General features: G+C 33.7%; 1 protein-coding gene across 1 annotated transcript; it reads left to right on the top strand.

Annotated features, from left to right (window-relative positions):
* Positions 1–9,207: 9,207 nt before the first annotated feature.
* LOC140858118 (multiple organellar RNA editing factor 3, mitochondrial-like) lies at positions 9,208–10,790 on the top strand. The gene is given in 5 exon segments (XM_073257754.1): positions 9,208–9,504; positions 9,507–9,639; positions 9,740–9,837; positions 9,952–10,017; positions 10,252–10,790. Coding segments are annotated over 5 exon segments (804 nt in total). The 5' UTR covers positions 9,208–9,260; the 3' UTR covers positions 10,515–10,790.
* The last annotated feature ends 3,040 nt before the right edge of the window (positions 10,791–13,830 follow it).

The raw sequence follows: 13,830 nt of genomic DNA, 5'->3' as shown, positions 1-13,830 counted from the left end.
AACTCTTGCTGGCCCCGAGTGGCCCACGACTAGGCGGTTACAAACGTCGCTATCAATCCATTGCTCCTTCTGCCTATAAAAAGGGGACTCCAGATATGTTATTCTCTAAGCTCTAATCTCTATCCCAAACACTCTGCTAAAATTTTCGTTCGAGCACTCCATTTCTTGTTGAGGCAGAGAACTGACTTGAGCGTCGGAGGGTTTTGCCGGAGCAACTCCAACTCCGGTTTTAGACTTTTTTTGCAGGTTCCGGCGGCGACTGCGACTCCCTCGACTCTAGCTTCTCCGATGCAAGCAAAATTTTTGCACCAACAATATATATATTGATGGGTATAGAACAGCGGCCTGCATGCCTCCTCTTGAATTATCAACTCAATATCGGCTTGTGGTTAAGGTAATGATTTCAGACATGATTTAAAATTAATTTTAACTAATTATAAATAAATAACACACAATTAGCCATATCTGTCAACCATAACGATCTTTGAGGTCAGTATTGTGTACTTCACAAGCCAACTAATCTCACATGGTAGCTCCAATACTAACCGTCATAGGTCACTAATTTTCTCTTTACTCGATAGCACCCTTTCTCCATCTTTCTCACTAATCCTTGGATAGGAAGAGATGGGTTAGAAAGAATGAGAAAGAAAAGATGGCACGTAGGGAGGGTTCCCAAAAGAGAAGAGAAAAATTAAAAAGAAGGAAAGCAAAAAGCTTGTGATGGAGATATTAGTCGAATGCTTACGTTTCTATACATATCCGAATAAATTCAGATACAAAAATAAATTTCGAACGGATATAATCTGATCCTCACCCTTATTTCTACTAACTGAAAATGACAGAAAAATCGTGGGATTTCCTTAACCAAGATGGCTTTTTTTTTTTAATCCCTCCACGGCCACAAGTAAGTCCAGATTGAGGCCAAGACCAAACCCACTTTCGACTCATTAACCTCTTATTCACACATTCTAGTAACTGAAAGGGATGGGAAACTGCAGGATTCTCTCAACCTACGTGTGGCCATTTCCATCCCCTTTGGAGGCACTTTGGATAAGCATAAGCTTTTCTGCATTCATTATTGAATGCTTTTTATTCTACTCTACAGTCTTCACACGCTTCCTACCAACTTGTGGACAATACTTTGTGATGTTAAGGATCAAAAAATGCAAGTAGGCAAACGCAACCACAACCGACCGACCCAGTGCTACATTTGATGTCTTTAGACACGAATCATCCTTTTGAAACAATGATGATTTTATTATCCTGATCTCACAGACACAAAAAAAGAAAAAGGTTACATAATTGATATTTATTCTGTCATCCCCTCTGATGACAACAATTGCTTGTGTGATACAAACTATTAGTAAAAGAACCAACAGAAAAGCTACACATAAGTTACTTAGTTTTGTTGCATCTCGAGGACATTTTTCAGGTTTATTAACCATGAAAGTATTCCATTGAGAGCCCCAAAGCTCGTTCTGCAATATGTAGGATCTGTTTGGTTCACAAGAAGAATTTTTCTTTTCGGCAAGTTATATTCTAGAAAGTTATTTTCTAAGAATAAAATTTTGATATATTTGATTGACTATAGAAAAGTGACTTATTACAGATGACTTATGTTTGGTTGAATATCTATTTTTTTTAAAATTATATAAAATATTTATTATGTCTTTAATAGATATAAGACCATAATTTTTTACTCCTAAACTTTATAAATAATAATATTATATTTATATTAACATAAATATAATATTAAATATTATATTAATATAAAATTAATATTTTAATATAATAAATTTATTAATATAGATATAAATATAATATTATATTAATATAAATATTTTAATATAAATATTATATTAATATTAATAAAAATATTGTATTAGTATAATATTAAAATAATATTAAAATATAATAAATATATTATTATTTAGTATTTTATACTAACTATCTATTAATATTTTACAAAATCTTAGCTGTAGATTTTAAAAAGATATTTTTGAAAAGAAAAAAAATATAATTAATTTTTTTTTATAGAAAGTTTCAAAATCTATCTCTCTTATAGATTTTTACTTTCCATAAAAGACTCATTTGCTTCGAGGTAGAGAGGGGATGAAATAATTCTTAGAAAGTAGAGATGAGTCTTTTGTTTGGTAGGAGTTTTAAAAGAGAAAATGAAAAAATCTCTTTTTATGAGAAGATACTTTGCATATTTTATGAAAAATAAAAATTCATGGGAAAGATAGATTTTGGAACTTCCTACGATATAGAAATTGATGGTTCTTTTTTCTTTCTAAAATACTCTTTTAAAATTCATGATTAAGTTTTTACAAAATATTAATAGATGGTTAGGGTGAAATATTGAACATAATATTAATATATCTTAATATTTATGTGAATATAATATAACACATATATTTATATTAATATTATAATATTTATTATATTTTGAATATTATTTTGATATTCATACTAATAATATTTTTAGTAATATTAATATAGTATTTATATTAATATAATATATATTTAACATTAGAATTATATCTATATGAATAAATTTATTATATTAAAATAATTATATTATACTAATATAATATTAATATATATTGGTATTATATTAAATTAATAATTTACTATGAATTAATATTATAGTATAATATATTAATATTATATTAATATTAATATAAATATAATAATTTTATTTATATAAAATTTAGGAGTAAAAATGTATGGTCATATATCTATTAAGGATATAATAGATATTCAACATGTTTTTCTAAAAAAATAGATGCTTAACCAAACATGCCAAAATCTTATTCTCAAGATTTTTAGAAAATTATTTTCTATGAAAAAATGTTCTTCCGACGAATCAAACGAGTCCAAAATATGAAAAGTATCTTTTCATGAGAAAATTTTTTCAATTCTCTCTTTTCTTAAATTCTATCCAGACAGAGTTCCTCTCTATTTTTGAGAAATTGCCTCTTTCCTCTCTATTTCCCACTAACCAAACATCTCTGGTGTGTTAAGTAGAAACAATAATTGAACCTAGACCGCATACATTATCTTAAAGCAATGGACTTTTATGCAAAGAGATAATGTGGGATCATCTCAACTTTAATTATTTAATGCTTCTTTTGCTCTGTTCTTGGTCTTCTTGCCACGTGCAATTATGATAAACATATCTTAATCTAAGCAAAATTATATAATAATAAGTTCTTTCCTAGATGGGCTCTTGATGTGGACATAAAACAAATCTAATTCCAAATGGTTTTGATATGATTCTGATCTCAGATGCTTTTGTTACATCAAATTTTTATTGTGTATGAGGAAAACTAACTTCATATATTAGTCAGACATTCAACACAATGTCAACATCAGGTCGAAGGAATGTTAGGAAATGATAATAGATAAATACGAACACTTAAGATTTTGCATAAATAAATAAAAAAAAAAGCTCGAGATGCCATGATTTCCAACTCCCAAAAATCCAGAAAAACCATGTAAAGGTGAAATAAATTTGCACTACTAAGAAAACTAATAGCATAACTCCTATTTTTCAATATCTCAAATGTAATAGATAGGAAAATAAGCTGTCCATTTTTATCTCGTGTGCATCACACACACGAGTGCTAGCCATTTTTCCAAAGTCAGATCAAATTAGAAGAAATGATTAGTTGGATCAGTCCACCAGCTTGGCGGTGGACCAGTCCAACCAGAAAGCAACGCCGACATGGCTCCTTTCTTACTTCTCTTCCTTCTTTCTTCGTGTTTGTCCATGTTTCTTTCTAGTTGGACGGGTCCACCGCCAAGCTGGTGGACCTGATCCAAACAATAATCTTTTAAAAAAATTAGGTTATATGTATCATGCAATATCTTTCTAGATCAAGTTATGGCGTCACAAGTGAATCTCAAGCTGAGCTAAGCCTAATTAATTCGCTCTTCCTTCCTAATCACGGCTAACTAAATCATATGGAACCATTCTCTTCACCTCCTTTATTCGTTTTGCAAACCTCAGTTCTACTTCCTTCGTAAAGAAGAAAAATGTTCCCATGTTATATTCGGATTTTCAAGTTAGAGAATCATCGTATGGCACCAAAATGCCCTCCTATCCACTCCACCCGTCCCCTTCCCTGGAGCGTGAGGGATAAGTTCGAGCAACCGAAGGTTAGCTCAGCAAGCGTGCCTCGCAACGAGGGGAGAGGGGACCCTACAACGTTGACTGGGGTCAACCGAGTAGACACACCTGTCTATAAAAATGGCATGGTGACCCTGAAGGCCCAAGCAATCCAAAAACAGAGCAGCTCTTTATACATACCTGAGCCATCCTTGTGCATGGCAACCAAGAGTCAGAGTGACCACCTTGCTCGGGTAGGGAGGGAGGCCTTTGACATCCTAGATGAGTGCCTAGGCCGGAAGAGGAGGCCACCACCACCTCATGCAATCCACCAACCCAAGCCGGTCCAATACTTTGCTGCTCCGAAGAAAGAGCCCACAGATAGCACCCAAGCCGCTAAAGAACTCGGCGGGGTTTTGTTTGTGGCTCACCGTCGCCGGGTGTTCTATTAAGATCTCCATGGATGCTATGTAGCTAAGCTTTTTATTTGGCTTGCTCCTACGTACGTACCATGTAAAGCTTAGCTTTTTATTTGGCTTGCTTATATGTATGTACCGTGTAACACCATGTAAAGCTTAGCTTTTTATTTGGCTTGCTTATATGTATGTATCGTGTAACATGGTGTATTAGAATTTAGAAGCGGTATAATACTACAAGCTGTTTGATAAAATCCAGTCTGTGATTTGTTTTGATGGGCGTCTGGTTTGCATATGGTTACCTAATGGTCAGAGCTGTATTGGAGTTTTTTTAGAAAGGAGCGAACTTTTATTTTGGACTTTGTTTGATCTCTAGGCCCAGATAGGTGGAAGTGGTGGAAAAAGGCCTGCTGATGTTAAAAAGAGAGGGAGGGTATTAAAGGTTACCTCAGCCATGGTTATCTTGGAAGTTTGTTTGTCCCAGGGCTTTAAAAAGTTTTCTTTTTTTCACTGTCTATCTGTCTATCTATGTGCATGCATCTAGTCTTGTTTGCTAGCATTTTTTCTTAAGCTGGCTCCTCGCCAACAAGTTGAGTGGGCCAATAGAAGCTGAAATGGTGGAAAAGGCTGGCAAATACATGAACCACTATGCTAGCTAGCTAGAGTCCAGAACAATGTTTGCATGATAGCTCTCATAGTCCATGGCAGTTATTCCAACAATATGATGAGCTAATATTCCTAAGGATATGTTTTGATTGTTAAGAAATTTTGTTGGAAAACTATTTTTTGTGGGAAAGTCCGAATTTTTAATTATTTGTTTTAGTGAAAAATTGACAAATTCAGAACCTATATAACTAGTTTTCCTCAATACTTTTCCATTTTCATGAAAAGTTCTCTTTTCGTCTTTCCCCTCTAATGGATTTCATTGCAACCAAACATATATTCTAAAGACCTGAGAAAGAATGCAAAAAGAAAGAAGATATGGATTTAAGGCATAGATGCCACGATACCAATAAATTAGAAATAAGGAAATTCTATTACTTTATTTAAACCGATTTTGCTGCTCCAACTTACTAGATTGGCCCACGATTGTATGTTCAATTGGTTGGCATCTTGTTCCTAAATGCTTGCCCTTGAAGCAGATAATTCAGATGTTAGGTTTTGCTTAAAAAGAAAGAACGGAAGCCTCTGGTCTTAGAATTTCATTGACTTTATGCTTTTAAGCTATTGGTTGGTCTTTGAGAGAATATGGATTAATTGTTCGGATTCTATTGGTCAAGGACAATTATTGCTCAATAGATTTGACTAATATGACTTTCTTTTAGTTTACAATCTCTTTTACCATTACTAGTACCAGTAAGTGTTACATTACTAATATTACTAGCAGTACCATTATTGTTTTTGCTCTTTTAAAGCTTTTCGTGCTCCTACCACTGCTATTACTATTATTTGTATTTAGTGCATGTCTTTGCCTAATCAACCATTGTTTTAGTTTCTTAAAAAACTTTTTAGCAAGGCCAATAGGACTATAGGAGGATAGAAATGTGATAAACCAAGGTGAAACATCTCAAAAAATTGATTGCATGGAAAATATTGATATCACAATCAATGAGCATGAAAATCATCCTTAGCAAGATCAACTTATGTTGCGAGGAAAAATAGCAGATTAAAAATATTTGATACTCATAAAGAAGCCTCAACCAATTCTCAAGACTAAAGAAGTGGCCAAAATATTTTAATAAAGCTGCAAATTAGCCAAAGGGGCAGCGGCTGGAGGCCATGATATGGCTAATTAATCCTATAGTGAAATTTCATTTCATGAAATTGGACAAATATAGCTATATTTTAAGAAAGAATTTGGTGGCCTATGCAGGTTGCCAAGTGCTAATTTCATGTGCCCTTATGATCTTGAATCGAAGAGCTGCATGAAAATTGGTTTAGAAAAGGCAACCAACTGGCTATTCAAAGGATATGATTAATTTATTTAAAGATTGATCGCACATGTAGATCAGCAAGTAATTATTTTATGTGTCTTTTTGATTTTAAACATAGGAGCATAATCATAATTGGCTTAGACAAATCAATTAGTTGGATGATACAATACCCCAGAGGCATCATTTGAATTGGCTTAAAAAGCCAATAAAATTTCATTATTATGGATAAAAGAGTATATAAAGTTTGAAAAAAAAAATCAATCTATAATATGATTAATACATATGTTTAATAAGAATAATCATAGTTGAAAAGCATGATTTATCTGTGCAAAAGTATGACCATTATCATGGTTGGTAAAAATAATCCATTTATTTAAAACTATGGCAATAATCATGGTCGATAAGTATAATCAATCTATTCAATAACATAATCAGTATTATAATCGATCAATTCAAAACTATTAGTACCATGATGATTAATCGACATGATTGGCCTATTCAAATTATGGTCACTGTTATGGTCCAAAAATATGATCCATCTATTCAAAACTATAATCACTATGACTGTTGATACTTATAAATGACTTATTCTATAATTTGGCCACTATAATGGCCGATTTAAAACTATCACCACTATAATGGTCTATTCAAAACTATCACCACTATCATGGTCAGTAAGTATATTTGATCTATTCAAAATAATGGCCGTTATCATAATTGATAAGCAAGATTAGCCTATTCAAACTTATGGTCCATGTCGTGGATGAAAGTATTATCAACTTTAAAAATGCTCTATATTATAATTAATATGCAAATCAATAATGCGCTATAGTTAAGATGATTGGTCAGTAGCTTACCTAGCTTAACAAAAATATCTATTTTTATTGAACTACATGAGGCAATGTTCATACTAAAAATTTAATTGGTCATCAGCTAACTATAGTAAATGATTAAAAAAATAAGGTCAATCAAGATTTGATTAATTATTTATGTATAACACTTGAATGAATTGTGTTTGGCCTCTTGTGCTAATACAAAGGGGCATATTTGGATACTTAATTATTGGAATTAACTTTCTAAAGAAAGTTATTAGGATAAGGGAAAGTTATTCATATAGATAACTTCCGGCAACTATTAAATTAGTTATTAGGTCAAAAAATACTAAACAATACTAGTTATTGCTGAAAATAACTAGTTATCTAGATCTTATAAAGGGAAAAAAGTTTTATTCTTTTTTTCTCCCATACTTTGTGGTCATGAATAGTTGACTATCTTGATATTGGATAAGATTTCTACTTCTCTCCTATATACCATAATGAGTACTGAGAGAATACTCCGATATACTTTGATGCAAATTTTGTTGCTGGTTTGATTTTGACTCATTTTTTTTTCTTAAAAAAAAAAAAGACTATTTTAACATACCTTGACCACCTTCCTATATCTCAAGCTCTCTGGCCTAGGACTCGTTTGGTTCATGAGATATGGAAGGAGGAGATAATTTTTGGGAAGTGGAAAATGATCTCTTGTTTGATTGGAGTTTTAAGAAAAGAGAGAATGAAAAATTTTTTTCCTATAGGAAGTCACTTCCTATATTTCATAGAAAGTAAAAATCTATATGGATGGTGGGTTTTGAAACTTTTCATAGGATAGAAATTGATGATGCTTTTTTTTATTATAAAGTATCCTTTTAAGACTATGATTAAGATTTTGTAAAATATCAATAGATGGTTAGAAAGAAATATTAAATAGTGATAATATACTATAATATTAATGTTATCCTAATATTTATATAAATATAATATATAATATTTATTATATTTGAATATTTATACTAATATAATATTTTTATTAATATTAACATAATATTAATATTAATATTAATATATTCAATATTATAATTATTAAGATATTAATAAATTTATTATATTAATATAATATAATATATTAGTATTATATTAATATAATAAATTATTATGATTTAATGTTATATTATTATATATTAATATTGTATTTATATTAATATATATATAATATTATTATTCATATAAGGTATAATATGTATTCTATACAGTTTTTTCAGAAAAATGGGTGCTCAACCAAATATAAGCCACTCTTTAACAAGTCATCCAATATACAAAAATTTTAATCTTAAGAGATCTTAAGAGATAACTTTTTTTCAGAAACTAATTTTTGAACAAGTTATCTAAAAACACTAATTCAGATACTGATTTTTTCCCCTACTTAATACCAGCTTCTTGTTGCGGGAAGCTTCAAAATATGAGTTTCTAAGAAATTACAACTTTACCGTTCAGTGTGCGGAAGAGAGTGCAACGAAATAGGCTAAAAGAGGGCTTTCCATTCAGTGTGCGGAAGAAAGTGCAACGAAATGGGCTAAAAGAGGGCTTTCCAAAGTATATCATAGACCAAATCCAAGGATTAGAATGGAAACCGGTGTCATATTTGGAGTAAAAGATTATTGTATTAAAGAAACTGGACATGTATGTTTATATCTAAAATAGACAAATGGAATTCCTCATGGCTCAAAATCTATGCTTGTAAACCGATGCAAATTTGTCCTTCTCTCTTTGTAAATGTTTCTTCCATCATTTCTCTCAAGTGAAATGGTCACCCCCTCACAATACCGATACCGATGATAGTGATGGACTCATCAGTTTAATGGGCTCATGTTCCTTGGGCCCAGCCCATTGTTTTACCCAAGTTGTAATGCGAGACCCATTAAAAAGTCGGTGCATTCACTTCCGCTCGAGGCATCGAAACCTCAGAGAACTCGCGGCCATGGCGGCGTTGGCCCGACGCAGCGTCTCCTCTCTCCTTTCCCGAGCTCTCGCCTGCTCTGCTCCTCTGAGATCGTCCCTCTCCCTCCCTTCTCCCCTTCCTCCCTCCCGCCTCTCCATCGCCGTCCTCGAGACGCTCCGCCGTTCGCCGGCGCCGTGGGCCGTGCTGGCGAGGCTGAAGACGACCTCCGGGTCGGGATACTCGCCTCTCAATGACCCTTCTCCCAACTGGAGCAACCGGCCCCCAAGGAGACCATCCTTCTTGACGGCTGCGACTACGAGCACTGGCTCATCGTGATGGAGTTCCCTGAAAACCCTAAACCCTCCGAGGACGAGATGATCGCTAGCTACGTCAAGACCCTTGCCGCCGTCGTCGGGAGGTAAGAAACTAGGAATCCCTTGGTGAATCCCTGGGAGAATTCTACATCTCCTTGTTTTGATTTTGGCTTAAATTTGTGAGTTTTGTGCTTTGGGACTCAGTGAGGAGGAGGCAAAGAAGAAGATTTACTCGGTATGCACCACAACTTACACGGGTTTTGGGGCTTTGATCTCGGAAGAGCTTTCTTACAAAGTTAAAGGTATTGGGTGGATGAATTTGGATAGTTTTGAATGAAAAATGGTTTCTTGGTGAAAACAATTCGATCTCTTATTCCAGTTGTGAAATGAAAGTGATATGATCCTTTATGTGGCAGGACTGCCGGGAGTTCTTTGGGTATTGCCCGATTCGTATTTAGATGTGCCCAACAAGGACTATGGAGGTCGGTACAACCATTAAAAATGGTTTCATGGACCTTTTATTTATGGAAAATAGAGTAAATTTGAATTGATTGGTTGATTCTCTAGTTCTTTTTTTGTTTTTGTTTTTTCCTTTTTTTTTTTTTTTTGTGTGTGTGTGTTCTTCAATCATGTTGAATTGTTGATATTTGTGGTAGATTGGATTGTGGCAGTTCTTTTGCTGATAATGACATTTATCTTGTTTAAAAATGCAATAGGGGATCTTTTTATTGATGGTAAGGTCATACATAGACCCCAGTTTCGGTTCAATGAGAGGCAGCAGACGAGGAGCAGGCCACGTCCTCGATATGATAGGCGGAGAGAAACTATGCAGGTTGAAAGAAGAGAACCAATGCAGAGAGGTGGGTGGGCACAAGATCAGAGACAGCCCAATTCACAGCAAGTTTCCGAGAATCCACAGCAAGGATATCAGAGTGGACAGCAACCCATGTCAGAGCAAATGCCACGGAATTCACAGTAATGATACCAGATTGAGGTACCAAGGGAAGGGAATTGAGGTTTATGAGACTTGGGTTTTGAATTTCTTTAAGTGACATGATGATATTGTGGTTCCTGTGAACATAGCATGCAAAAGGACTCCATTTAAGTGGATATTCTAAATGTCTAGTCTCATATAAGTACTTCGTCTGTGTTTATCTCATGGTAACGTTATGAGGTACTAATGCAGCAGTATTTCTATGTATGTGGTAGAAACTGTATGAGATTGATTTCATGGCATTTTAGTTGTTGACTTAGATATTTGATATTGTTCTAACTTGTGGTGGATGTGCAACATAATACATGTTCTCATCCCTAAAAACTACTTCTTATAAAAAACTCATGACTTTTAAGCAATAGTGTAATAATACATGCTTCTATGCTGTACATGATAGTAATATTTCTTTGTTTGGTATACTCGTTTAACCTCCTTTCTTTTTTCCTGGAAAAAATTCTGGTAGAAAAACCTTTGAAGTAAGAAGCCTAACACTCCATTTTTCATAATGATTGGAAACTTGAGGCCAATTGTTTACAGCAGTTCCAGTTTCTATGTGCTGTATGATGTGGACCATGAGAAGTAGGATGCTTGTCAATGTCCTCATCCTGTTTTCAACTTCTTAGACTTGGTTGTGGTGGTTGCAACTTTTAATCTAGAGCCAAGGTTGGTGTATTCTCATGTGGTCGAGATGCATCCATGGGATAATATCTATCAAGTTACTCCTTAGGATTGTGGCCTGGGTCTTCTGGTTATGCAATTCATCGTTTTTATGAATATCCTTCATGATTTTCATGGCTCCTTTTGGAAATGTGTTCTTGATGAAAAACATCAACAAGGGATGTACACACACACACACACACACAAATGCAGATCATGTTGTTGCTTGAATGACTGGATGTTAGTCCAGCAACCTTCATGACCTTGTGTAGGGTGCATGCCATAAGCAACAAGAAACATTCTTTGGCAGAGACACATATTTAAGTATCCTACTATATTTTCACTCTTCTTGGTGATATGTTCATGGTCTCATGTCGACCCATGTTTACAATAGCTTTTGGTAGGGGGACAACTCACTTTCATGCTTAATCTATTTACGTGTGTCATCAACTTTTGTTTGGACAACTGCAGGGATGTTTTGGTGCCATATTAACAAATGGGAACCGGGGATGGCATAAGGGTTGCTAAGACAAAAATTTTCTATCGCATTGCTTTTGTTTATTATTGTTAAGCAAGTTCTGGCACTGAGGCACAGAAGCACTGCTTATGCCAGTTTGATTCAGGCTTTTTATGTCAAGATATGCAGCTGTAAATTAGTCAACTTGATGGAAGTTATCCGTTGTTTTACTGTAAAATGTCTTGAAATACTAAACTGAATTGATTGTAACTGAGAATGAGGATAATTTGATGGGGACAAAAGTTGAGACTCTAGACTGTAGAATGGAGCCAGTTGTCCTTAATGAGTGAAGGATATCAATGCCGTGTTGCCCAGGAAAAGGTTATTGCAGTTTGGCAGAGTAAATTAGAGTTTTGATACAGAAATTTGATAACATAAGATGTTATTCCCATGTTGACACAAAAGCCAAGTGGTTCATACATAAAGGAGATCAAAAAATGCTGAATCATCTTGCGTGGGACATAGATTTTAACTGCATAGTGAGAGGTGCCCACAACTTTATGTTTTTGACAAATAAGTGTTGTGAAAATATGTTGTTTAATGATATCCATTTCTTATTCCTAAGTTACTAAGATGCTTGTGGTGGCAGGAAGTTACAGGAGGATGTAAATATTTGATGTTTTCAAAATTCAAGTGAAATTGTCATGTATGCCAAATGTGTTGTTTATGTTGGTTTTATTTTTTGAACTATGGAAAATTTTATGTTGTAGTGAATGCAAATATTTGGAGGTGACTATAATGATTAACTCTTGCTAAACTTACTATTATATTTGAGTGATGCACCTGAACTTTCAGTCTTAGATTGTCTATTAATTGATTATAATGTTTCCTTGCCAAAATTAAAAAGGAAAAAAAATCCGATTATGATGCTTAATCTGCAAAATAGATGGTCGAGACTTCCAAGTGATGTTCATATCCATATAAATAACGTGAAAATTTCTTATCATTTTTTTACTTTGACAGGACCATAAGATGGTGTTTGGTTCGTAACCGAAATTAGAATAGGAATGAGAATCGGAATGACTTGAAATAGAAATTGGAATAGTCAAATCTTTCGAAGTGTTTGGTTCGCGATCAGAATCAAAATTAGAATGAAAAATTGAATCCATAAAGAAAAATAGGGATTGAGTTTTATATAGATTGATTTATTCTCATTTCGGAATCAGAATGAAATTCTTTCCGATCGGACAGTTGAAATGAGAGTCACTCATTTCGATTTTGATTTCAGACCCATACTCTTTCCAACTAAACACCTCTTAAATGTAATCAATGGATCCAGCATATGCTGATTATTATTGGCCATGAGAGAGGTAACTGAGGGCTGGGGGGTCGGTTCGGTAAAGATGGATGGTGGTTTGAAACTGACACTTCAGTGGCCTCTATGCCAGAGAACTAGTGGTCTGACCTTATAAGAATTCTAATTTGAGAGTTATTCACAGTTCTTTCTTCTTCTTCATTTTTGCCCCCCATGCTTTACAATAAAACAAAAATATCATGCTATTGTATGATTGATTTTACTTTCAGTAGAATGCTTATCTAAAATTTCAGCCTTCCAGTATTTCTATGTCCGAGACCAATGATGTCCTATGTTCATCATCGTCTTCTCATCATCACGGATTCTTCGCTTGTTCCTTTTATAATCAACTAGTTGTAATGCACGTGGCTACTATAAGTATTTTATATACAGAATAAGTTTCAAAAAAGATTTAAACGTAAATCAGGTGCTAAGATTTTTTTTTTGTAATTGTTTAATATTTATTTGATGGATAAGTTTTCAATCTAAGTAAGTTTTAACTGCTACTGCCAACAGATTACCATGAATTTTGGATTTTGAAGGACATGTGACTTTTACTGTGCATGACATCATTGAAATCCCAACTTAAAATAGTCAAAGACATTAAGATGTCGTTTAGGTTAAACTTCAGCATTACTTTCGGGATTAGAATGTTTTAAATAATTAATAACATCTCATGTAATTGTTGATACTAGTGTTGTAGCTGAAATCAAGCTATAGTGGTTAGAACTTTTATATAAATCTAGTTCATGTAATAACGGGTTTTACTAGGATTTTTTTTTTTTTTTTTGTTAAAGTAGAAACTTTGAAATTAAGGTATAATAGAAAACAGT

The sequence above is a fragment of the Elaeis guineensis genome, chromosome 5 (assembly GCF_000442705.2).
Source record: "Elaeis guineensis isolate ETL-2024a chromosome 5, EG11, whole genome shotgun sequence".
Taxonomy (NCBI): domain Eukaryota; kingdom Viridiplantae; phylum Streptophyta; class Magnoliopsida; order Arecales; family Arecaceae; genus Elaeis; species Elaeis guineensis.
Note: the sequence above shows the minus strand (reverse complement) of the source record. Positions and strands in the feature narration are given on the sequence as shown.